We start from the raw sequence: 26019 nt of genomic DNA on the forward strand, positions 1-26019 counted from the left end.
CCTCTAGAGTTGGATTTGAAGTGCTACAACAACCTCCATTTTTTAATTATAATTGTGACGTATATATTCTAATATGTTTTAGAAAAAAATGTAACTAGCACATCAAACCCATGATTGCAAAGATATTGTTGCTTATGATGAGGTTCTTTGTCTTTTGTTGTTTTTGTTGTTGTTATTGTTGTTGTTTGGGCTTTTTAAAAGTGAATTCATCTAGGAAAAAACTATAGGTAAACAGTAGTATAAATTGTACATGTACATGATAAAAGTGACAAAGGTTAGTGGTGAATGACTGTGTTTGGGAAACAGTTCTCGACATCAGGGGTTGGCAAACTATGGTCTGATTTGGCCTACTATTGACTTTTGTACAGCCCTCGAGCAAAAAATGGTTTTCACTTTTTTAAGTGGCAAGAAAAAAATTGAAAAAAGAATAATATTTTATGGCATGTAAAAATCATATGAAATTTAAATTTCAATATCCAAAAAGTTTTGTTAGATTATGGCCACACCCATTTGTTTACATATTTTCTCTGGCTGCTTTTGTACTGCAATGGCAGAGCTAAATAGTTACATATGGCCAGCAAAGTCCAAAATATTTACCCTCTGGCTCTATATCATACAACCCCCTTCATGGAGTTAAATCGCTGTGTAAGATTACACTCTTGAAAATTGACAGATTTACTAATAAATCCATTTAAATTGTTTCAGTGCACAGAGACCTTGCTACGTGAACTGTAGATTTTGGGCTTTAGTTTCATCATTTATTAAATGAAAGGAGTTGGATTAGATTATCTTCAAGATCATTACTGGTTTATCTGAAATTCTGTGTTCTATGAAATGGTCCTTTATTGTATTTAAATTTGGAATCTCACAAGATTTTTTAATTAAAGTGTTCATAATTGTAGTCATAACCAGAGAGTTGAGATAGCAAGACAAAGGGGAAGATAAGAAAATTGAGTAAAGGAGGCTTTCCTCAGAAGCTGAATTTTCTAAAGGAACATGTTTCCAGCAATAGGGAAAAACTGGTAAGGAAAGAATCTCCTACCTCCACTAGACCTTGTAAAATTCTGACACACATAACACAGCCGTAATGCACTCTGGCTGCAGAAGGAATTAACATGTTCAAGGTCGATGTTAAGAAGATGGCGGCTCCAAAGACCCTGAGAGACCAAAACACTGCGTTATTCGGCAGGCCCACTCATGGATATGGCACTTTAAATATCAGAAATCATCCTAGCAGTTCATGGAAGACCTCTATGGAAATTAATAGAAAGATAAATAGATGTTGTGTTATAGTCTGGTATGTCCCAAGCTGAACTGTTGGGCTGCTTTGATTCCCAAGCTCCAGTCCCTGGGCCCTTTATGGGCAGGTTTTTGGCAGCACAGGGATGTCCTGCCTGGATGAAGTCCTGAAGGTGGAGATTGACTGGCCTGAGGTGAGATTGCTGGAGACCCACCATCCTGCTTGGTTCTACCCGACTCACCCACCTGTGCACGTGTGGGTGGTGTCTCTGCTTGACAATGCTGCTCTCACTTTACCAGAAGGGATGACTGACTACCTGAGAAGCATGCTGTGTCCTGGGACCAGCCACGTGCAAGACAAGCTGTGCACCTGTCTCAGCCCTCAATTCTCTGCCCTCAACTTGCCTTCTCCTTCCTGCCTGGACAGACGTGTCCTGGGAAAAGAGAGCAGGCAGCATTTTCTTTCTTTCTCACACATGTTAATGATGCTTCAACCCATTTTACACACTGGGAAATCATATTATGTGTGATTTCTTTTTAGGGCAGAAGTGTAAGCAATAACCCCAGAGGCCATAGGAGCTAATATTTTATCACTTTTTAAAAAGACTACAATAAGTAAGTGACAATAAATAAAGGACACAAATTAGACAAGAACGTAAGTAAATATCATCATGTTTATACTTATTTAAATCTTATGGAAGTGATTTTCAAACTTTCTTGACCTTGACCCAGGAAACAAAACATATTTTATATTGAAACCCAATAGATACTCACACACACAAATGTAATCAAAACAAGTTTCAAAAACCAATACTTAAATGTGCAATGAACTAAGACATTCTCTATTCTATTTTATTCTATTTGATTGTCTTCCGCTTCTCTCTTGTTTTAGAGAATGCTCATTGGTAAATCATTATATTGATTTCATTACCATCAAATGAGTTGTGTTTTAGAATTTGAAAAACATCACTTTATAAAACGCACACTTCACAAAATCCGTATCTGTAAAGTCACCCAGGACACACAATCGGAAAGGACCTGGAGATATTTAGCACTCTCCTTTTCTGGTACATATACCCTATACGTCTCCTCCAAGTGGCCGTCGGCTTCTGCTTGAGTACCTCTAGTGACAGAGCACTCAGTGCTGTTTGAGGCAGCTCGTTCTGTCTTGGCCACTTTTAATTGTTCAAACACCTCCTAGAGAATATCAAGGGCATTGAAGACATCTTGCAATCTAGAGGCAAGTCCCTACTACTCACATGAGAAAATCTATATGGTACTGGACGATATTAATGTAGTACAAAGGATCACAGAATGTCACTGGTCAAAGGAAGCTCAAACACAATCTGACCCATGCTTCATTTCACAGATGAGGAAACTGAGGCCTAGGGAAGGAAGGAAAGTGACTCAGTAGAGGTCACCAAGTGAGTTCCTTAGGGTTCAGAAGCTGTTTCTCCTGACTCAGAGTCAATTGCTGCTTTATTAATTATTATTATTATTATTATTATATAATCACTTAAAGAATCGCAAGATAAATTAGATTAAACAAAATGGTAACTAAAAAGAGACTCTGAAGAACAGGATCCTATGGGATCGATATCTGTGAATCACACCTATTGGAATGGCTCCTATCTTGCATTCTGTACCCCCAAATCGAGAGCCAGCTGGGTAGACTTGGTAAAAGTACAAAATCATATTATGATCTGTGCAGCATTCATGTCATAGCAGTTTATCTTACCTGTTTGCAGCAAACTTGTTTGAAATGAAACCGCCGGGAATCTGTGTCACAATATAACCCCAGAAGAAAGATCCATGAATGAGGCCCACGGTCTCCGGGTCCCAGTTAAACTGCGCTGTCTGAAAATGAGAAGCAGATACAGTTGTGTTTGTGAGGAAAAAAAAACACTTGACTGCCATTTTTCACTGATGATCCTACCTAATAGCCTATCAAGTCCTTCTTTCCTTCCTTTATTCAAAAATAGTTATGGAGGACCTCTTGTGTGTTTGGAATATTGTAATGAACACAACAAAGTACCTACCTATTCTTAGGGAGCTCACCTAGTGAAAGAAAGGAGAGATTATGCACAAATTTAAACACACACACACACACACACACACACACACACACACACACACACACTCACACACATCCCCCAAATAATGACGAGTGCCAAGAAGAAAATAAACCAACTTGTGAAGAAAACGAAAAATAAGTTCTAAGTTTACTAGGCTATTTATGAGGTTATTCAGATACCAGTTTAGCGAGAGTCTTAAGACTCTCATTTCTTAACAAAGATACTAAAACTTATTCTACCTCCCCACAGGCTGTGTAGGGAAAAACGACCGTGAATATTTTTAATAGGTTAGTCCTCTGCTTAGAGATTTTGCCTTTGACACATTAGGATAGTGCCTGGAACATAGTGGGACTCAGTAAACATTAGCAGCGTTTGTTGTTACGATGAGGATGATGGCAATAAAATAGCCTTCCACAACAGGTCATTGTAAATGTGATTCTCAGGGCTAGAGTCCCTTTCCTCCCCAGGCAAAGTGACTCATTCTTCTCAGACTCCCTGCAAATGTCCCTTCCTCAGAGGAAGTTCCCCAAACCCCCTGGAACTGATGTGGTCACTCTTTCCTGTGCTTGTCCCTCAGACCTCTGCTCTCACAGCCAGGGCCTCCACGCTGCGTTGTTCTCATACTAGCTATTCCATGCCCGTTTCCCACACTGGGTGGCAAGCAACTCTGAGGTAGCAGCCATGTCCTTTTGACTTTATAGCCTCAGTACCTAAAACAAATACCTGGGACATAGAAAATGCAAGTAACTATTTGCCAAATGAATAAATGAACGGCTTTGTAAAGCATTGACATCAAAATGCAAAGTGTTCCTATAACAGAGTAAGGATTCTTAATTCTCAACATACTCTGTCTTACAAACTTTCATCACATTTTCCTGTCGTATTTATTTGCTCATTTATTCAATATTTGCCTAGTGCCTCCTGTGTGCTTGGTCAGGTGCCAGACAGTATAAATACAAACTCAAGTACTAATTGCTTTTGCCTTAAGAGATCACAGATCAGGTAACATTGACCTGTACGCTGTCCTATATTTCCCATTTTGTGGATTAGGAAGTTGAAGCTCAAGAGTAAAATAAAACTAACCATCATTAATTCAAATCAGCTCACCAAATTTTTATGTCATGCTACTAGGTGCCACACATTGTTCTAGGCACTGGAGGTACAGCAGTGAACAACAAGAGTAAATTGCTGTCTTCATGAAGATGTTGGTAGGGATGGCAGACGGTAACCAAGTGCATAGTGTGTTAGATGGTGATCAGTGATAAGAAGAAAAAATAAAGCAGAGAAGGGGACAGAAAGTGTTGAGTAGGAGGGAGGTAGGCTGCGATTTTAGATAGAGTAGCCAAGGAAGTCTTCACTGAGGAGATGATATTTAAGTAAAGCCCTTAAAGGAAGGAAGGAAACAAGTCATGCATTCATTATCTGAGAGGAGAGTTTTTCAGACAGAGATATAGCAAGTGCAAAGGCCCTGAGGTAGGAATGTATCTTGTGTATTAGAGGAGTAGCATGATGTCAGCATAGCTGGAGGGTATTGAGTAAGAGAGAGGAGAGTAAGAGTTAAAGTAAAAGAGGTTCAAAAGATTCTTTAAGTCATTATAAGGACATTGGCTTTTACTCAAAGAAAACTGTTGGAAGCTTTGAGCTGGAAAAGAACATGATTTTGTTAAGGCACTTTCCATATATTTCTTCCTTATAATACCTAGAAGTAATTATTATTAGCTCTTTTGTTGTAGATGAGGAAACGGAGACTTGGAGAAATTAACTTACTCACCCGAGGTCATACTAGTTACATGTTATTAGTTACAACAACTAGTTATAAGGAGAGCCGAGACCGAGACCCCTTACCTGCCTGACCCAAAACACTACATTCTTTCCACTGCTTGTAAAGAGTGGACTTTCTTACAAAGAAGTGGAGACTAGACTTCTTTGCCTTGAGTCACAGAGTGACCCAAAGAACCAAGGATCCAAGGCAGAGGGATCCGCCTCACAAGTGGCTGCTTGTCAATCACACTGTCCTTTGCTCATGTCTTTCTCTCTGAGGGGTTGGTGCTTCTGTCCATTCTCTAAAGGATATCAGATGTGAAGAAAAGCCCTTGGGCCTGCTGAGAACTGGCTTATATCACCACTTGAGCCCCGTTAGAATCGGAATGGCCCCATGTACAAATCATTCCTGAAAGTCGAGCACTGTGTCAGATACTATTAGGCTGAAAAGTGGCCTCCAAAAATATACACCCAAAATCCCTGGAACCTAGGAATGCTGCCTTATTTGGGGAAACGGTTTTGCTGATGTGATAAAGTCAAGGATCTTGAGATAAATTATCCTGAGTTATCCAGCTGGGTCCTAAATCCTATGACAAGTGTCCTTGTAGGAGTAAGGCAGAGAGAGATTTGAGCCAGAGAAGGGAAGGCCATGTGAAGATGAGGCAGAGGTCAGAGTGATGCTGCCACAAGTCACCAGGAGCCACCGGAAGCTGGAAGTGGCAGGAAGGATTCTCCCCGAGGGCCTTTGGCAGGAGTGTGGCCCTGCTGACACCTTGATTTTAGACTTCTGGTCTCCACAACTGTAAGAGAATAAATTCTCTTATTTTAAGCCACGACGTTTGTGGTCATTTGTTATGGCAGCCTTAGGAAACTAATATAAAGACTTAATATGTTATCTCCCTGGCAAGGCAAAGGCTCAAGGAACTTCCGCGTTGGAGGGCAGTGAGAAGCCATGGAAAAGGAAAGAAAACATTCTGTGGAGAGTCCAGGAGAATGAAGCAGAGGACAGACCACAAGGAGCAAGCAAGCTGGGGAGACCTGAGCTGAGGATTTCCTAGTTCCCATGAGGCAGGCTCTGCTCTGCCCTTTCTGGCCTCTGTTCGTGCCTTGGAAACAATCACATAAAGGTTCCTTTTCCTCCTTACGGTGGAGAACAGCCTGCGTTTCAGGCCCACCTCAGGCTGTCCCTCCCCGTCCAGAGCACAGACTGCACAAACTTACACAGATCTTCACTTTCATGAGCTCCCCTACAGCCCTACCATAATTCCTTTTTTAATTTGAATTGTTTCACTAAATTTCTACTCTTTTGCAACCAGCAAACCCTTACCGGGACACGAGGGCAACTTGCTCAAGGTCTCAGAGCTCATAAACAAGAGTCAAGTTTGAAAGCAGGTCTGGCCAGTTCCAAAGCCCACCCTCTTCAACCTACAGGGGGCTCATGACACATGGGAAGGAATCTGGACGTTTCCAGACAGCACTATAAAATCATCGCAAAGTTCTTTAAACTTCAGTCTTTTATTGCTTACCATGTGCCAGGAACTGTTCAAAGCGATTCACATGTTTTAAAACCGAATTATTAAATTACAAATGATTATTCACACATCAGCTAAAACCACTCTTTATACCACTAGTAGAATACATGCCACATATTTGCAAGATCTAACAATTCATACTGCTTACATTTCCCACTATTTAGAAAATGAGGACTTAAAAATTTCTCAGTGCAAAATATCTAGTTTCCTCCCCATAAAATGAAAACTCAAACAAAATTACCAGCTATTCAGAGCCCTTCTTAATACAATTAGTGAAATCTTTGTCATCAGCTTGAACATGTCAGTTGACACCTAAGCTTTGTGCTATCTGGGTAAGAGAGACATGGCCTGCTATAAATTAGAGTTGTGTTAGAGCTTCTGAAATGCTACTCAACTCCTACTTTTGAGACCAGCGAAAATGACGGTAGTTTCTCTAAGACTCCAGAGGGCAAAACCATAGAAACTAAGAGAGCACACACTAGCATTGTTCCTTGGATTTATCAAAATATCTTCTCCATATGCCTCAAGCAGACTCTGTTGACCTAGGCTGATCTTTTCAGGCACCAAACAACTGCAAACCAGCATTTCATTTTGATCTGGGCCTCAGTAGACAACTTTTAATTAGCTGGCCTTGCTCACAAAAGGCTGGAAGAATACAGGTGATACACATCTGAACCTTGCTAGTATACATCATTCTTTATTATTCTTTATTTTAAAAATGCATGACATGCCCCGCTCAGTTGCCTGCCCCCCTGCAAAAAAATAAACAACCAGGATATCCTTTAGAACAGATTCAGCTGTGGCATCAAAAAGAGAGTAGTTTCCCCAACTGTGGGCAGGGACCAGAGAACAATCAGGTTCTTCTCTGCAAGTGGATGGACTTCATTCTAGTGTGTGTGTTCCATACAATGAAACATGTATTTATTGGGTATCTTCTGGGCGTATATTTCCATTTTTTCCCCTATAACCCCAATACTGCTCTAGGCCTACCATTTAATTAACAAACCAGATTTTATCTTTCCAGTGATTCATAAAAACAATACTACTTAAGTCACATCAAAGTGTATTCACTTATAACTTGAACTTGAACTGGACCTCTTGCTTCCACTCACTTCAATCCCAATCCATTGGGAGATCACTGGCTGGACAGTATTCATTCTGGATATGATCATTCTTTTCATATCACCTCTGTCCTTAAAGCCCATCCTCACCTCCCTACGTGGCCTACCAGGCTTTCCATGACCTCATCCCTCTTTTGGCTTTCTCTATCACGTGATGCTCACTCCCATGGTCTACTCTCTTACCGGGATTCTCGACCGGGAGTCTGTGGATGGAATCCTGTGCCTCTGTGAACTTGGATGGGAAAAAAAATCGGCATCTTTATTTCTACTAACGGTTCACTGAAATTTCGCATTTCTGTAATTGTGAATGTAGGCAACAAGCCACAGCTGTATTATCAGTATCTATGGCTGTATTAGTAGGAGAAATTATAAATATATTTAGATCACATGACAGTTGTTGCCATTATCTCAAACTATCGTTTATAGTTCAAAAGTCAAAATTACTGTAATTTTTAGACCCATAGCTAGATTTTGTCATCTGATGTATTCATAAAGAAACTCATATGTTTCTATATCACAGATTTTACTGTTAAATATTTTGGTATCTCAATTTTAATATAATTGGTTTTCTTTATAATCCTATGTAGTTTATGTTAAGAATTAAAAACTATTTTAACAAAGCGTTCATAAGTTTCCACCAGGTTGTCAAAGGGGTCCGTGGCACAGAAAAGATAAAGAACTCCTGTCTCCGTTCCTAAAACATGCATGCTCTCTTGCTCTCTCAAACTCTCTATCTCCTAAAGTCTTCCATACATGATATTCCTTTTTCTTCACTCTTCTTAACTCTGCACCAAAACCTTCTTTGCCTATCAAATTCCTCCTCATCCTTCAGGTCCAGCCATTGTTTGGGGAATTCTTTCACAATATCACATTCTGGCCTACGCTTTCTCCGATGGGACCCCCAAGCATTCTGAATTCCCCCAACGTAGCACCTACAAGAATTGTCATCGCTTGCTTGTATATCTCTGTAAGAACAAGGACCCAGCCTGTGTTATTCAGCATCCATCCCCCTCACCTCCACCTGTAACCACTCTACATTTTTGTCACGTTATATGACTGAGGTACAGTGCTTTCTCTCACATAGCAAAGTATTTGCACGGCTGTGGCCCAAAGAGCTCCCACCACACACCACCTCTGACCTGAACTTCTGGTTTTCCATCAACATAGATAGTGCTGTTGTTGACCATTTCCACGATGGCAACTCCAAGATTGCACCGGATCCCAAAGGAAATGCAGAATCCCAGCCCGCTCATGATGGCAATGATGTAACGCTTGGGGACGCCACAGCAGTGGCAGTCACAGAGTGGGGGGCTCTGCCTGGATGTCTGCACTGGCCTTCCTTCTTCATTCAGCTCAATATTATTTTCTTCCTCATTGGTCCCATCAATTTTTCTACAGTGAAAAAAGAGTGCACAGAGAAGAAAAGCCAGGATTAGAGAAAAAACAAATTGTACTAGTCAAAAAGAAAAAGTATACCAAGAAAGAAAAGGGAAAACACAAAAGAAGATGTAGCCTGCATTTTTTAAATTTATTATTATTACCATTATTATTATTATTATTACTAAAATAAATTAAAATGGCTAAAACTACTATTTTGGATATTGTGTTGCAGTTTCACAGGCATAAAGTAATTTCAACCTCCTAACAACCGCATGTGGTACAGTGCGGTTGCCATTTTATAGATGATTGCCATTTTATAGATGAGGAAACTAAGTCATGTGAAGTGGGATGCAAGTTCAAGACTGGAGGCTATGTCTTCAGTAACGCACTTTACTGAATTTCCTTCTGAAGGGTATCAATAGACCTCATTCACATTGCATGACCTAGGTAACTATTACGTTTGACCTTAATTTTAATGTCACATGAAGCTTGCTAAAACAACATCCAGTAGAGAATTCATTTATTTGTCGATTTTTTTTCTTTCTCTTTTTCTAAGTCTTAATAAAAGCCTAGGTGAAGGTAGGGAGATACATTTTCTATCATAGAACACACCCAGTTGGTTGTGTATCCTTTCTTTCTTCCTTAGGTGGTTCTTCTAAGTCGGTGATTTTCTAGCATCTGTTAACCGGATAGGATTTTCCATTGACTTCTATAGGTTCAGATTATGATATGTCCATTATAGTGAATTTACTTTCCTCTTTAAAAAAAAAAGTAATTGTGCAAACTGAACATTTTGTGTCAATTATAAAAGGAACAGTTTGCATCCTCTCCTATATTGTAACCCTTCTGGCTTATTTTGAAAAATCTGAAGATGTGAAATTATTAGGCCCACATTCTTTCGTGGGTATAATTGGCTCCCCTGTTTACTAAACTCCCCACCACTCCCTGTTGTCACCCCTACACTGAACTCAGTAGCCATTTAACATTACAATTGCACTGTTGCTTTTCGTATAGCTAAACGAAGAGGAAAGGAAAATATCTTTTGTACCCACATCTTTATCAGAAGTCAAAGAACAAAAATTACTAGGAGCAAACATACGTAGTCAACCACCATTTTATGGATGCCCAATATCTTACCTGTATCTTGAAATTTTGAGCCCTGCCTTACCACCAGAGAAAATTACTTTTTCTGTGCTTTCTTGCAGCTATGATGTTGGTATATGGACCAACAGAAGCCTTTGGTATGTGGACCAACAGAAGCCTTTGAGTGAGATGTGGACAAATCAGAAGCCTTTGAGTGAGATTTCACAGCCGAGGGAAGCAACAAGACGAAAATGCAGTTATGAAGGGGAAATGGTGATGCAAAGTTTGGCAGATACAGTGGTGGAGGCGACTGGTCCCTCTGTGACTGCTGTGCCAGAATGACTGGACCAAATCATAATTAATACTTAGAGGCAAGCATTGGTGGTGGCTGTGTTTTAGCTAGAGCAGTCTAGTGATACAGTATGTTCTCTCCTGCCTTTTTTCTGGAGGTAGAACATCCAGACCTGGTCCTCCCAGAGAGTCTGAGAGCTCCCTAACAGGCCTTACTGCATTTCTCCCACTTAAGCTACAGTTCATTCTGTTGATTGCAACTCTGAACTTTGAATGATACCATACGTTTCTTTGTGGAACTGGGGACTTTTTTTGTGTGTTAACATGTAATGAGTGTCTTTGTCAAAAAAATACAATATCGCCTGCTTCACTCTGTAGGTATTGAGCCTATGGTCTTTGCTCTAAGCTTTAATAAACACATAGAGGATTCAGTTGTTTTAAAGATATTTGGGGAGTTTCCAGGTTGGTGAACCAGAACACTTCCACATGCCACCAACCAGGCTCCAAATTCCAAGAGGACAGAAGCTCTTTTGGGCAGGACCTCACCCTAAGTCTCTTCAGCTGGCTGTTGATGTGAATAACAAAATACATGGTTCATGGAAGGCACTCAAATAAATGTATACTGAATGAATAAATAAGAAAATAAAAAATTCAGCTATCAAGGCTTGACTTCCAAAGGAACCCAAACCAAATAATAAGACTGATATCAATGGCTCACAAACAAGATTTAAGAAATGATTTATGAGGAAGTAGGTGAATGAAGCCGTGATCGGTTTATATCAGAGTGACATCAGAAACATGGTGGCATGAGGGGTGTTCCTTCAAGATATTTGGGGAAAGTTGGAGAAAGAGAGAAAATAAATCCTAGATAAGAAAATATACTGCTAGACTAGGAGAAGAAAAGAGGAGAAAGGCGAAGAGTTTCAAAGTTGAGAGGCTCTATACCCTGCTTCTTAGGCAGAACCCCTGGGATGGGACGTCCGTAAGAGATAGTTCTAGGAAGCAGACCCTAAGAATGAGATTGTTGAGTTTGATTTCTTACAAGCTGGCAATGAGGACCTCATCACTTGTGGTAAGAAAAATATCAGACACACCTAAACTGAGGGACATTCTACAAAATACCCTACCAGCATTCCTCAAAACTGTCCAAGTTATGAAAAATAAGAAAAGGCAGAGAAAAGTCACAGATCAGAGGAGACTAAGGAGACATAACAATTTAAGTGCAATGCGGTATCCTGAACTGGAGCCTGGAACAGGAAAAATGACATTAGTGGAAAAAGTAATGAAATTTTAATAGAGGATGGAGTTTAATTAGTAATGGACCAATGTTGCCGTCTTACTTTTGACAAATGTATCACAGTAATCTAAGACGTTAACATTAGAGGAAACTGAGTAATGAGTATATACAAAATCTCTGTACTATATAACTTTTCTGTAAGTCTAAAATTATCACAAAACAAAAGCTTACTTTAAAACACAGGAGAACTCCAGAGAAGGTGGGATTCTGGGCTTAAGTAGGTCTCTTATACCAAAGCTGAGATCCTGATAAGAAATGGGATCCTGAGAATTTCGGGTGGGAGGATATCTGAGACGTGGATTAGGGGATAGCCGCACTTGAACATCTCACACCCTAAACTCCTCAGAACCCTCTGGACCTGCATAAGTGGACACTTCCCGTTGTTGGAAGATGGATGTTCTTCCTCTCACTTGAAAACTATGCAAAAGCCTCCAACGGGGCAGGTGACTTACAAGACAATGCTGACACTCTTCCGGATTTGCTCCTATCTCCCTTTCTGGGCACGAGACCAATAATTAGAACCAAATCCCTGAGTGGGCATGTACTGGATCTGCCAACGGAAGAGAAGGGCTATTCACCAGAGAGGCAGGGTCTGACTAACATGTACCAACAGGAAGCAGGAAAGTGTGCCTGGCAATGGATCCTGAATGTGCTGGATGCGAGGGAGATGGAGGGGTAACAAAGATAAGGGAGAGTTTGTCAATATGAGGGGTAGGTTGCATTGTGTCCCCCAAAAAGATAAGTTCAAGTCCTAACCTCTGACAACTTTGGAAATGGGGTGTGTGCAGATGTAATCAAGTTAAAATGTGGTCACATTGGATTAGTGTAAACCCTAATCCAATGACTGGTGTCCCTAAAGAAAGAGGGAAGTTTGAACATACAGACACAGAAACTCAGGGGAGAAGGCCATGTGACAATAGAGGCAGAGACTGGGGTACCGTGTCTGCAAGGAATACCAAGGACCACCAGCAACCACCGGAAGTGAGGAAAGGCCAAGATGAATCCTCCCTTAGAGCCGTCAGAAAGAGCATGACACTTTGCTTTCAGACTTCTAGCCTCCAGAATTGTGAAAGAATAAATAAATCGATGGTACCCAGTTTGTGGCACTTTGTTACAGCAGCCCCAGGACACTAATACAGGGGGCATTCTCCCAGGACCCAGGATTTACCATCCTGGAAAGGCCGAGGTGGTGCTTCCAATGAGCTGCTTGTGTGCCCTCAGAAACTTAGACACAGAGGAGATACCGAGAGGAGCCTGATGACTTCTTCTTAAAAAAATAATCATTGTGTACCACTTTCTGGTCATTATTGCACTGCGGTCAGATGATGGCCACTATGACTTTTTTTTTTTTTTTAATAACCTGAGAGTTTCTTGTGGTTCAGCAATGGAGTAAAGCACACTTTTGAAGTGGCTTTGACTATCAGTGACCTCTGCCTTTCAATTTAACTGTGAGTGACTTTCCCCTTTGAAGATGGGGACCTGGTGAAGTCAGGTCACGGTTTATTAAGCTTGTCCGGCATCACTGCTCCTGCCTCTCCTGTTCCTTTTGGAGAGAGAATAGCCAAGGATACCACAGAGGCATCTTCGTTTGGGTTCAGTGCTTCACTTCCTCTCCTTTCCTTCATCGTCTAGTAAACCTAAATTACAGGCCTGTTTCATTTTGTCATGCCTGTTGTAACAACTACTGAGTTTGACTGGACCATATAAATGAATTAGTGATTAAATCAGCTGCCTTCTGTTTCTTTAGCTAAAATTTCAATGTCTGTTATTTGGAATATAAAAATTCACAGCATCTTTTCAATGTTGATCACACTCTTCAATAAATAGGCCTCTCTTGAACGGTTTTTGTGTTTTAAGAGCGATGCCGGAACTGTTATGGCAGAGAAGGCAATAAGGAACGCTGTGGTGACGTGGTCACCAGCACCACTGAGCACCTCAGCAGTGGCTGTCCTCTGAAGGTTGAATCTGACAGTAGGGGGCGCTGTTCCAGAACTGGGCTCCCTAGTGACAATTGGAACGATAGAATCCTTGAGGAGCAGAGGCCAGTGGTAGTACTTTAAAGATCAGAGACAAGGGCAGCAAAGTCAGAATGGCAGTGGAGGGACCTGACTCACAGGAACCCACAGACATGTGGGTGAACCTGTGAGAGTGGACACAAAGTGTGAGATCTTTATGTTGCACAGGGACGGACACCAGAGCGCTTCCACCTGGAAGGGGCACTGAACAGCCAATGGACAGGGCGACTTGGCTGGTGGATGTCAGCTGGCAGCTGTTCTCCGGCACCCTGTCCTAAAGCAGTGGACTAGCGGAGTAACCGTGGGAGCAGAGATGAAGGCTACGCTTGGGCTCTCACTCACCAAGACTGATCTAGCTACCATGGTCAGTAACAAACCAACGCTGAGAACCTGAGATGGCACAATCCCTGAGGAGACAGACCAGCCTCTCGGTGGCACATTGTTTATATAAGATTCCTGTCATCCTGAAAAAGGTAGCAATTCATCACGATTGGTGTTGACATATATTCCACATGTGAGTTTGTCTTTTTAACCTGCGGGTCTCAGTCAGCATCTCTATCTGAGGATTTACAAAATCCTGATTAGCCAACGTGGGATCCCTCATCACACTTACCTCAGACCAAGACATCTAATTTATGACAAAGGAGGTACAGTGGGGACACGTGACAATGGGATCCACTGACCCTACCTCCTACCACACCATCCAGAGGCTGGCAGCCTGCCAGACCCAAGGAAGCCTCTTAAAGATGCAGCGGAGGCATCGGCTTAGAGATGAATCCCTGTCAGAATGGGGTACTATCCTTCAGGATGCAGGATATGCCATAAACCAACAGTTTTATATGGTGCTATGTCCCCAAAAGGTAGAACAGGGTCTTGGAAACAAGGAGTAGAAGTTGGGGTGGCCCCACTCACCATCACTCCCAGCAATCCAATGGAAGAATATCTCATTTCTTCAACTTTAGGCTCTATGGGTCCAGAAGTCCTGATTCCCAAGGAAGAATTCTTCAATTTTGTGATACAGTGGAAAACCCATTGAATATACATCTATGACTGTGGCCCCATCACTTTGGGGTCCTCCTGCCAAGACCAAAAGGTAAGGTTGGGGATCACTCGGACGGCAAGAGTAATTGGTCTGATCTTCAGGAGGGGTTGGGACTATTGCTTCATCACGGGAACAGGAAGGCATATGTTTGGACCTCAGGTGATCCACTGGCACATCTGCTGATACTGCCTTATTTAGTTTAACTCAAAAAGAACAACCAGACCTGGTAAGGATTTGTTAACCAGCGGTTCAGACCCCTCAGAGATGAAGGTCTGGGTCAACCCACCAGGAAGGCAATAGAAGTGAGGGGAATAGACAATGGGTAGAGAGGCGGGACCAGCCAGAGCAGTGGGAGCTGGAGTACATCCCACCAACTCTTCTCTTAAAGGTTCCTTGGATTTTATGACGACAGAGTCTTGGAGAAGCTGTACCTGGGTGGGGTGAATTTAATGTGAGAAGCAAGTAGATCTGAGTGGCACAGTGAGTCGGCTGCCAGACACTGTAATGTACTCCCCAGGTCCCTTTTCTCAGGCCAGCACACTTCTGGAGCTAGGAACAGCTTGCAACGGCTCCCTGCTTGGGAGAACTGCCAACGACTAAGTGGCTTCCATTATAAATCCCCAGCGTGGTGTGGCAGCCCAGTCAGTGACTGACTGACACAAAGACACACAGCCCCTTGGCTTAGGGCTGGTAATGTCCCAGAGCCCCCTGCTGTGATCTGTCTCCTGTGCATTACCGAGATTACATCCTTGCTTGATTTTCTCCTTTCCTATACTGCTTAACTGCCTCCCTCCCAATCTTTTCGGGAAGAGCTCTCCCTCAATAAATCACATGCTAGGCTCATTCAAATTCCCATCTCAGGCCTTGCTTTTAGGGCACCCTCCCTAAAATAGAGGTGGAGTAAAATAAAGCAGGGAAGAGGGACAAGGAACAGGTTGGAGGAGAAGGGAAGGTGAGCTTTATCTTTAAATAGGATGGTTAGGAAAGCTCCCCCTGGGAAGGTGACCTTTGAGTAGAGACTTGAAGAAAGTGAGGAAATGAGCCCGCAGGTCCTTTGAGAGAAAAACTTTCCAGGTGCAAAGGCTGGCACAAGAGTGGGCCCAGGGGGTTCCAGTAAGAGTGTAGAGTGTGGCTGGAGTGGGGTGAGCCAGGAAAAGAATGTCAGCAATGAGGTCAGTGAGACTTCTCAAGTTCCTATAGATCATATAGGACCTTGAGAGCCATTGAAAGGACACTGGCTTTAACTCTGAGTGAGGTGGGCAACCATGGGGAGGGTTTGAGCAAGAGATGAGATCCGACTTTCAATAGAATTACTTTGGCCGCAAGGGCGGGAACCAAGTTGCTTGAGGTTGTGCAGGCAGAAAGCATGTGATGTCACGGCGATTGGAACTCCAGGCTCACCTGATCTGAGCCCATTCTCACACCTGCCTTTGTTGATGGAGCAGACAGTGCACATTTGGTGAAGACTAGTTTCATCTGCATGAGGAGATGGGCACAACACAGGGATTGGTTCCATCTCTCTAAACAGAAGATATAAATACTTTTATAGGGAGACCAGATTCCCCCCCCAGTCTTTCTTGGGCAGTTTTCAACACTACAATTGATTAGGAGAAAAGCCCGTACTTGCTTTAAGATCCAGAGATTGCTAGCTACGTTGCAGCCCAAGTAACCCACTAAACCTAAGTGAGTGGGTAAATTTCAAGACAACAAGTGGAAAGAACAAAGACACTTAATTAGAGAGGGAGTAGAGTGTGTAATGATTGAGAATAAGCAGAGAACATCTGGTGTAAAACTCAGCTCAGCCACTTTCAAGTTGTGTGACCTTGGGCAACTTACTTAACCTCTCTGTGCCTCAGCTTCTTCATCTGTAAAACTGTGATTATAATCAGCCCCACCTCATAGGGTTGTTAATAGAATTAAATGAGTTTACAGTACCTGGAACATAGTGTTTGTTATTATAATTTATTACACATAATTAGAGGACGCCCATATTGTCATTGGGCAAATCTGTGATCAATCTCTGGACATGAATTTCCAAATTTAATGCCTTCTGTGTCATCTGTTCCAATACTGGACAATAAGTGAGCGCATTATCTTTCCTCCTAGACTTCTAAAATATTATACTTTTAGCTGATGAAACTGTCCGGCTGCTTCTTATCAATGACTGCTCTCAAGAAAGGCTAATAAAGCCTGACAGTAATCAGCCTCAAGTGCATACTTCAAAGGTGTCCCTGTGCATTTGCCACTCCCCTGCCCATGAGAACACTCCGAGACTAAAAAGCACCTCAAGAATTCCATTTAGATGATGATCTCAGTCTCAAACATTATCAGGCATCTATGACTTACACTGCTTCCTAAGTCAGAAAGTTGGGGTTTCTTACTTCCAGATGTTTTTGTCTTATCCCTTTTACAAAACAGAAAGCAGTGCTTTCTGGGTTTTCTTGTTTTGTTTTGTTTTTTACATTGGATTTTGTCGACTGGCTTAATGTGAAAAATCAAGAAGGGGAGGGGATGTCCATTATATGCCAGGCTCTGGGCAAGGCACTTGATATGTAATTATCTTACAGACCTGAGGTTAAACCAAGTGCGTGGCAGAGCTGGTCTCGCTGCAGAAGACCGACTTCTGGAGCTCTGCATAAAGACCCCTAGAGCTGAGGTTCAACTTGAATCACTGGTCAGTTAATGCCATTTTTTCCTTCCTCTGCCAATAAGTCCCCTCTAGAGATCACTGAAAGAAGGGGTTCGAGTTTGACTTTCTTTACGTTAAAGTCACTCTACAATTGTGACAATGATAATAACATCGAGCATGCATTTACTGCATTCTCTAAGATCTCAAATACTTTTACCCGTTTTGCTATTATTATTGTTCCACAGTTCAATTCTGAGGAAACTGTTCAGAGTCCTAAACACAGAGTTGTGGCTTGAGGTTGCACAACTCAGATGTTACAAATTTTGTTACATCCCTAATAAACCATCTGGTAAACAAAAGGATCTTCAAGTGCATCATCCAATCAAACACAGCAAAACCAGCTCTTAGGATAAGTCTCTTTGTAAAAAAACAAAACAAAACAAAAAAACCCACAAATTTCAAAAACGCAAACTGAAAGTTGGAAAATTCCCAAGTGCTGTTTTGTCAAATATTTTATAAACTAAGGCAGAGTTTGGTGATTATAATGATGACTATGGTTCAAAGCCCTGGTTTTTATTCCCGAATTTTTCAGATTCCTTTGTCATCATTTAAATATGCCAGTGAAGCCATTGCACCTGCCTTTTGCATTTTTAATCAAATAAACACCACCATATTAAGACATTACCCGGGGAGAGCTCAACAGAAGGATAAGACACTCTTAAAATAATAGGTTATTATAATCAAGTCCTATGTTTGGCTACTTTATTCGGCTTTCACTCTTCAGCTAGGTTTTCTTCTATATATTAAAATTCAATGTACGTCTGATTGAAACCCTTTTATTTTTAATCACTAAATTAATAAGGTGCCCAACCCGTTCTCTTACTGTGAAAGCTCATCAAGAGTGATACAATAAAACGTTTCACACTGACAGGGGCTCCTGTGTTATAAAACACAAGAAATGGAATGAATCTCAGTGTGCCTCGAAATTGTCTTTCAAATGTTAAAGCTTTTTATATTTAAGAGCTAACATAGAAAAGTTAAAAGAATATACCAGGTAGCATTTTCACTCATCATGATTAGCAGTAACCATTCAAACACATAAAAATCTTACCAAGAACATTTTTCACATTTATTTATATCAGAAAGATTATGGGAGTCATTTTACCTTGTATATAATGACCACTTATTAATTAATCAATAAAACCTAGGGAGGATTTCACTATGTCTACAAAAAAAAGTCACAAATCAAAATATCACATCAACTCATTCATTTATGGCGAGCTCTCCTTCCAACAACATATTTTACTTTAAAAAAAAGATTCATTTTTTGGTTTGGATAAAAACATTCAATTCAATGATAGTGCTTAACATTTTTCCACTGTAATCATGTTAGATTTTCTGCTTTAAATAACACTAATTTTTTAAGTTATCTTCTTCAAACCATTGTGTAACTACCCTTCTGTTTGAAAACTACACAACCAGGCATCACTTTACATAGTTTGTATAATAAACTCAATAATTTGCAAATATCTAATTTTCATTTATAGTAAAAATGGAGTAAAAAAATTCTTAAAACTCCTTTCAGCTCAAAGCATAACCATCTTTGTCATTCCTATTGAATTAACACAAAATATCATCTCCCTAAATCTTTTCTAACTCGATGCCAAACACACAATATGCGATGTCACTACCTCTAGTAAGTGCTAATCCTGCCGTATCAGCAGAATGCTTGTCTTGGTATTTTCTTAATTCAACCCTATATTTTCTATGCACCTTACCCCCCCCCCACCCCCGCCTCCCCTTCCCCAGGCACTGTCTGTTGGAGCTGGAAGGAGCTCTAGAAGCTATCTCATCTGACCCACCTTGTCCTTATTAAAATATGGCTTTAAAAACATTAAGCAAATTCTCTCAAACACTGGCAATATGAAGCTACCCAGAAATAAACCTAAAGTTTGCATTCAAACTTTACCTTTGTAAAATCCCCAACGAATCTCCCACAGCGTTCTTCACTCCTTCCTTTCCAGGTTTCAGAATTTTTTCTTTGAAAGTATCAAATGCTTTAAAAGGCATTTTGAATGGGGGGGGGGGCACCTCCAAGCCGCTAATAGTCAGTCTCAGAAACTGTCATCCTTTCTCATTTCCAGCGTGGAGAACACTCTGCTTTCCTTGATGAACACCTTGAAGTCAGTTCTCATGGAGGTAACAACTTTAAATCAAAAAGGAGATGACACCCAGCCAAGATCTTTCAATATGAGACTATACTCCCCACCCTGGGGAAAAAAAAAAAGAAGAAGAAGAAGCAGCAGCCAAGGGGCTTCTGGCTGGGAATTCAGCTCCTTAAAAAGCTCCCAGCTCAGCAGCAATGTGTGCTGCTGTCTCAGGCAGCGGCTCTCAGGCTGAGTGCAGCCTCGCTCCCTCCCTGGGGCTGCAGCTGGAGAAGCTGAAGTGGGTTCCAGCCCACAAGGTGCCCTGAGACCAGCGACAGCATCTGTGGCCTACCTCCCCGCCCCTCCTGCTGCTTCTGACCACATCCCCCTCCTGCCTCATTCAGCCAGGCTGTGGCTCTCACTGAGTGATCCTTTCCAAGGTGATGCTATAGTAACCAGCACAATACCTGCCCCTCAGCAGCTGGGGCTTAGCAATGGGCTCTGAGCCAGAGCAGGCACCCAGGATGGAGTGTATGAAACATTTACAAGTCCTCTGCTTTTCTGAGGTCTCGTCCTGCAGACAGGCTCTCAGCCGCCAAATTATGCCTCGTCAGCCCCTCGTGGGAGCCATGAAACAGTTTTTCAGCCAGACACTAGTATGGATGTGGTCCGTGAAGGAACACTTGAACTTGAGGAGGCCACAGACATCTAGGAGGGCATTTGTTTGCTTCCAGTCAACAGAGCAGGATGTCGAGGTGTGGTGCAGAGGTGCCACTGGGACCATCTCATTGAAGATATCTGAGCCGGCCTTGGACCTGATTGGAACTCTTCATGGGTCCTCACTGTCCTCAGGGTAAATCCAAGTTCTTCATGACGGCACACAAGGCCCTCCAGGGCCCCCAGCCTTGTTTCTTGTCACTCTGTTCTTCATATCACGTCACTGAATCCAGTCAGCTCCCTATCGCGTCTGGGGTTTACTCAAGCTGTACCTGGATAACTCCCCTCACCTTTCATCTGGGTAATTCTGAGGGATTCTTAAGTCTCACTGAGACATCACTTCCTCTACAAACCCTCACAGACAAGGTTAGGTGTCCCTCCTCTGTGCCTCCAAATCACCTGTCCCCTGCCCTCTGCTCCACAGGGCCTGGCTTGTAGTGGTGTAACATAAATCATTGGCGACCGGGGTTGAAATATCCCATGTTGCTCCCACATGTATGGACAGCAGGATGACGCCTCCAGAAACGCTGCTGCCATGAAGAAACAGCCTTCTTCGTCTCGAGGCGCCAGTGCTCCCACCCTCCCGCTTCTATGTGACTGACAAACTCCGAGCCTTAAACTCTGGCTCCCCAAGAGTCATTTCCACAGGACCAGTCACTGCTCTCGGCAAGCCGCAGTCCAAATCCTCCTCCAAGATGTGAAGTAAATTGACCTAAATCAGAGCTGGATCCTTGGTCGGTTAAACACTACCAGCACTAATAACTATTATTACTATTATGGCTAACATTTATTGAGCTCTCCGGTTCAAAATCTGTGTGAATCACGCTGTGTATTATCACAACCTTTCCAACACTGCTTTGTGGATAGTAACTTACTATTTTCCTCAACTTTACTGACAGGAAACCGAAGCTAAGAGAGGTTGGACTTGTCAGGTTTCAGATCCAAACAGCCTGGCTCCAGCCAGCCCTGCTGTCTTTCTCACTCTCATATTCTCATTCTCTCTCTCTCTCAACCCCTCCTGTCTTCTCCGCCCCCAGCCCTCCCTCACTACCTCCTCTGACATTCACAAGGTATATTTTGCGTATTATATAGTTCACCCATTTCAAGTGGACAATGATTTTTAGTAAATTTACCAAGTTCTGCAAGCATCACCATGAAGTACAAAGCAGACGAACACTTTTATCACCCAATACTATCCCTCATATTGTGACTCCCTATTTCCCTGCACTGCCCCAGGCAACCACCAGTCTACTCTCTCTGAAGAGTGGCCTTTTCTAGACATTTCATGTAAATGGACTCATACAATATATGGTCTCTTGTGTCTGGCTTCTTTCATTCAGTGTAATGATTTTGAGGTTTGTCTGTGTCACAGATTGTATGAGCAGTTTGTTCCTCCTTTTTCTCTTCTCTGTGGAGTATTTTGTTGTATGGACATACGTACTACATGTGTCTATCCACTGACCTATTGATGGACATTTAGGTTTCCAATTTCTGGCTATTACGAATGAAACTCTGAAGAATATTCACGTGCAAGTCTTTGTGTGAACATATCTTTTCATTTCTCTTGGGTAAATCACACAGCAGTTTAATTGCTGGATCACATGATGAGTGTATGTTGAACTTCTTAACAAACTACCATTTTCCAGAGTGGCTGCACTATTTTCCATTCCCACCAGCATGTATGAGGGCTCCCATTTCCTCACATCTTCACCAATATTTGTTGTCTTTTTTTGTATAACTATTCCAGTGGGTATTAAATGGTATCTCATTGTGACTTTAATTCCTATTTCCCTGATGGCTAATGACACTGACCATCTTTTCATGTGCATATCAGTCATTCATATATCTTTTTTGGTGAAATTTCTATTCAAATATTTTGCCCATCTTTAAATTTTTTTTTTGGTCTTATTATTGAAGTGTCTGAGTATATATTCTCCATACAAATCCTTTATCAGATATGTGATTTGCAAGTATCTTCTCCCAGTCTGCTGCTTGTCTTTTTATTTTCTTCAAACTATACTTTGAAGTGCAAAACCTTTTCATTTTGATGCGGTCCAACTTACCAGTTTTTTACTTTTATAGACTGTACTTTTATTCATATATATAAGAAATCATTGCCTAACCTGAGGTCTTGAATATTTTCTCCTATTTTTTTCTTTTAAAAGTTTTATCGTTTAGCTCTTACCTTTAAGTGTATGATCCATTGTAAGTTCATTTTTATGTATAGTGTGAGGTAAACATGTAAGTTAGTGTTTTTCCATGTGGATAACGAGTTGTTCCAGAACCATTTGTTAGAAATGATATCCTTTCTCCAATGAATTGCCTTGGTACTTTTGTCAAAAAACAATTGAATGTAAAGATTTATTTCTGGACTCTCAGTTCTGTTCCATTGATCTTTATGTCTGTCCTATGCCAATATCACAGTATCCTGACTGTAGCTTGAGAATAAGTTTTAAAATTGGGAAAGGAAACTCCTCCAACTTTGTTCTTTTATTAAAATTGTTTTGGTTCTTCTACGTCTTTTGCGTTTCCATATAAATTTCAGGAGCGCTTTGTCAGTTTCTGCAAAAATCCTCTCCAGCCCCAAGCTCTTTAAAGGATGGTTTCTGACTACACACCTTGCCACCCACAATCCCTCAAGGCTGAGAATGCTAAGACCCCAGGAAATCACACATCTAATCACTCCACCACCAAGTCCTTACCTGTCTCCAACAAAGCTTGCTCATTCATCAACAGCAAATACAATCAAATTAGGATAAATACACTCTCTTGCTATAGAAAGGATCGCCGGTGGACCTCTAACCCTTTCCTCAATCCCAGATACCCTAGTTACTAACCTCTTAGAGCACATGATGGAAGCACTACTACTAGGTGAGGACCACACGAATCTCTTTTAAGAGTAAATCACTGCTAAGAGCACGAACCATTCCTGCACAATGTATCGCTTATGAAACATACCTGAACCTACAAAACGTTTTGGTGGTGACTTAGATGATTGATAATAATAACTAACATTTACGGAGCATTTTCTAGATGCCAGACTTTAAACACTTAATTCATTTCATCCCCCCAAGAACCCCCTGAAGTAGGCACTATCATTATACGATCTACAGATGAGGAAATTATAGCAGAGAGTTGAAGTAAACTTGCTCAAGTTCACACAGCTAGGAAACTAAGCAGAGATAGGATACAGACCCAGGAAGTCTGACATCAGAGCCTGTACTCTTAATGTCTACACTGGAGCTGTTGACAGTAGAGACAAGAAAATATAAAGGCAGATTTTCCAGAACTGAGGGTCATTTTATTTATTATTCATTTGTACTTTTTCTTGAGGGCCTACTAGGTGGCAGGCCCTTTTGAGGTACTAGTGTTAAAGGTTGACTGTGATACTCCCCTTGAAGAAACCAATCACCCAGAAAATGAATGAGTCCATCACATGTAACGAGTGCCGCGTATGGGGTTATAGGAGCACAGATAAGTTCACCTAACTCAGCTTGCTGAAGAGAGTGGGGGAGGGCTTCCTACATGAGGGGATGGTAGTGCAAGCTTTCAGTGGCAAGAGAGACTGAGACAAACAAAAGAAAAAAAAATGTGAGCGGAAAGACTTGTACGAGAGAGCATGGCACCTGGGGGAACCTTGCAGTTTCAGAGAGGTGGGTGCATGCGCCATGTGATAGAAAACAAGGTGAAGCAATGATATAACTTGGTCATTACAGAGAGGCATTAAAACGTGATTCCCATCTCAAAATATCAAATATAACAAACAGAGGGCACATTAGGTATATAGCAGAACCCGCTGAGGGCCATGAAACCAAAGCTTTGGCCTATGCTGGAGATATGTACACTGAATATATATTAGAAAAAAGTCCAGCCATTGACATACGCTAGATGAATTCCCATCATTCTATACAAAAAAGCCTCTTCCCTTAGAGAACAATAATATTAACTAAGACATCCTAAGGGTGCTTAGCAAGCCCAGACCGTAGCAAGTCCTCATTCTCAGGGAACTTCTAGTGTCCCCATTCCTCTCTTCCCTTTATGGTGACGGGCTCCAAAAGTCCTGTGTATACTGTTTCCTATCTCACCGAGAGCACCAAGCTAAAACAGTCAGATGCCAGATTGTCCTGGTAATTTAACTTGGGGATTGACAGACTGCTAGTTAATCCTGCAAGACCCTGGAACTGTAACTGTAGAGTAGCTACATTTAGTTTAGGAATTGGAGATGCATAGGACACTGGTCTGGCAAAGAATGAGAGGAATGAAACTACCAGGATAAAGGTGTCTGTTTCTAGTGGCCGTCCACTTCCTGTCTGTCCAGACCCAGCTGTCCAACCCTTGGGTTTCATGAAATACCATATCTTTATAACATATTGCCCTCTTTCAATTTACTCTGTTCCTCACAGTTAAGAATCTTGACTATTGCAATGGTTTAAAATCCAAATCATGTAATACCAAGACTCCTCTACCTAACACCATGCGAGTAAGCCAACAGTGAAAAAGTGCAGATGGGCATCAGCCAAGTCATTCCAACCTGCTACCTACGCCAAAGGAAAAAGCAAACACATGTTAAACAACCTGAAGAGAATAGTTATTCAAGAAAATAATTTTACCAAATCCAAGTGTTAAATGGACATTTTTTAACCTGGCTTAGAACTAATGATCAAATTAGTCACCTTTTTGAATAAGAAATTTCATAAGAAAACAACGGTAATGAAAAAAAGCGAATCATCTGGAGAGTCTGTCCTGAATTCTGTGGCAGCTTTCCCAGCTAACTCCTTTCTCCACCCCAACTCCATACTCCTATCCATCCCCCATCACATACTGAGACCAACAGAAAACTTTCTGTTTTATCCAGGACTTCTCTCAATCCCTTCAAATTTGAGTATTGTTGGTAACTGTCATCATGCTAATTGGAATGTATATAAAACTTGATTTTTTTCATTGCACTTCTCCTTTACTTAGCATTCATTCTTTCATTGTCAAACATGTATATAAAGCATGTTCAAGTATCTCACTTGATTCTCACAGCAACCCTGTGAAACAAACAGATATTACGACTCAATTTTGCCAAAGGTAATCTGGCCAGTAGAATGTGACGATCTGGGACTAGATCCCTAAACCTATTTCCTGAACTTGTATCACCATGGTACACAGGACACTGAGATCCTACCATCCCACTGTGGGTACTAAAGACTGTCTTTAACATAACTCAGGAAAGATGTACTCAGAATCTTTGTGTCTTTCAAAACATCACTGAATGCCTAACTATTGGTGAGCTATGAAAATTTTAGAAATAAATAAAACAGGGTGTTGTTTTTTAAGATTACATGCTAATCTGTTTGCTTTCACTATAAAGTTCTGCCAAAACATAGGGCAAACCAATAGTAAAATGGAGAGATATTAACGTAAAACACTGATGCACTGACCCCTGGGTTAAGATTGCCACCAACCATCTGTCTTGTAAGACACCCCTTCCAAGGGGAGCTGAATGGGGACCCTTACCCCATTCTATTGTAACTGCATCCTTAACTGCCTTCTGACCTGAGTTTCCTGGTCTCATTTCATTCTCACAAAGTAGAATGAAAAAGTACACATGACCAAGTAGAATGACCAAATAGATATTATCTCCATTTTATGTATCAGAAAACTGAGGCTCCAACTCAAGAGGCTGTAACTCAAAGTTAGTTTTT

General features: G+C 41.5%; 1 protein-coding gene across 1 annotated transcript in view; it reads right to left on the reverse strand.

Moving 5' to 3' along the window:
* SLC17A8 (solute carrier family 17 member 8) overlaps window positions 1-19909 on the reverse strand; it is a 39397-nt gene extending 19488 nt beyond the window's left edge. The window contains exons 1-4 of the mRNA XM_033117481.1: window positions 19435-19909; window positions 8868-9120; window positions 2978-3096; window positions 1043-1157 (exon numbers count right to left, since the gene is read on the reverse strand). Of these exons, the coding sequence (XP_032973372.1) occupies window positions 1043-1157; window positions 2978-3096; window positions 8868-9120; window positions 19435-19535 (588 nt within the window). The 5' untranslated portion in view covers window positions 19536-19909. The remainder of the gene's footprint in view (window positions 1-1042; window positions 1158-2977; window positions 3097-8867; window positions 9121-19434) is intronic.
* Between the last annotated feature and the right edge of the window lie 6110 nt (window positions 19910-26019).

The sequence above is a fragment of the Rhinolophus ferrumequinum genome, chromosome 10, assembly GCF_004115265.2.
Source record: "Rhinolophus ferrumequinum isolate MPI-CBG mRhiFer1 chromosome 10, mRhiFer1_v1.p, whole genome shotgun sequence".
Classification (NCBI taxonomy): Eukaryota; Metazoa; Chordata; class Mammalia; order Chiroptera; family Rhinolophidae; genus Rhinolophus; species Rhinolophus ferrumequinum.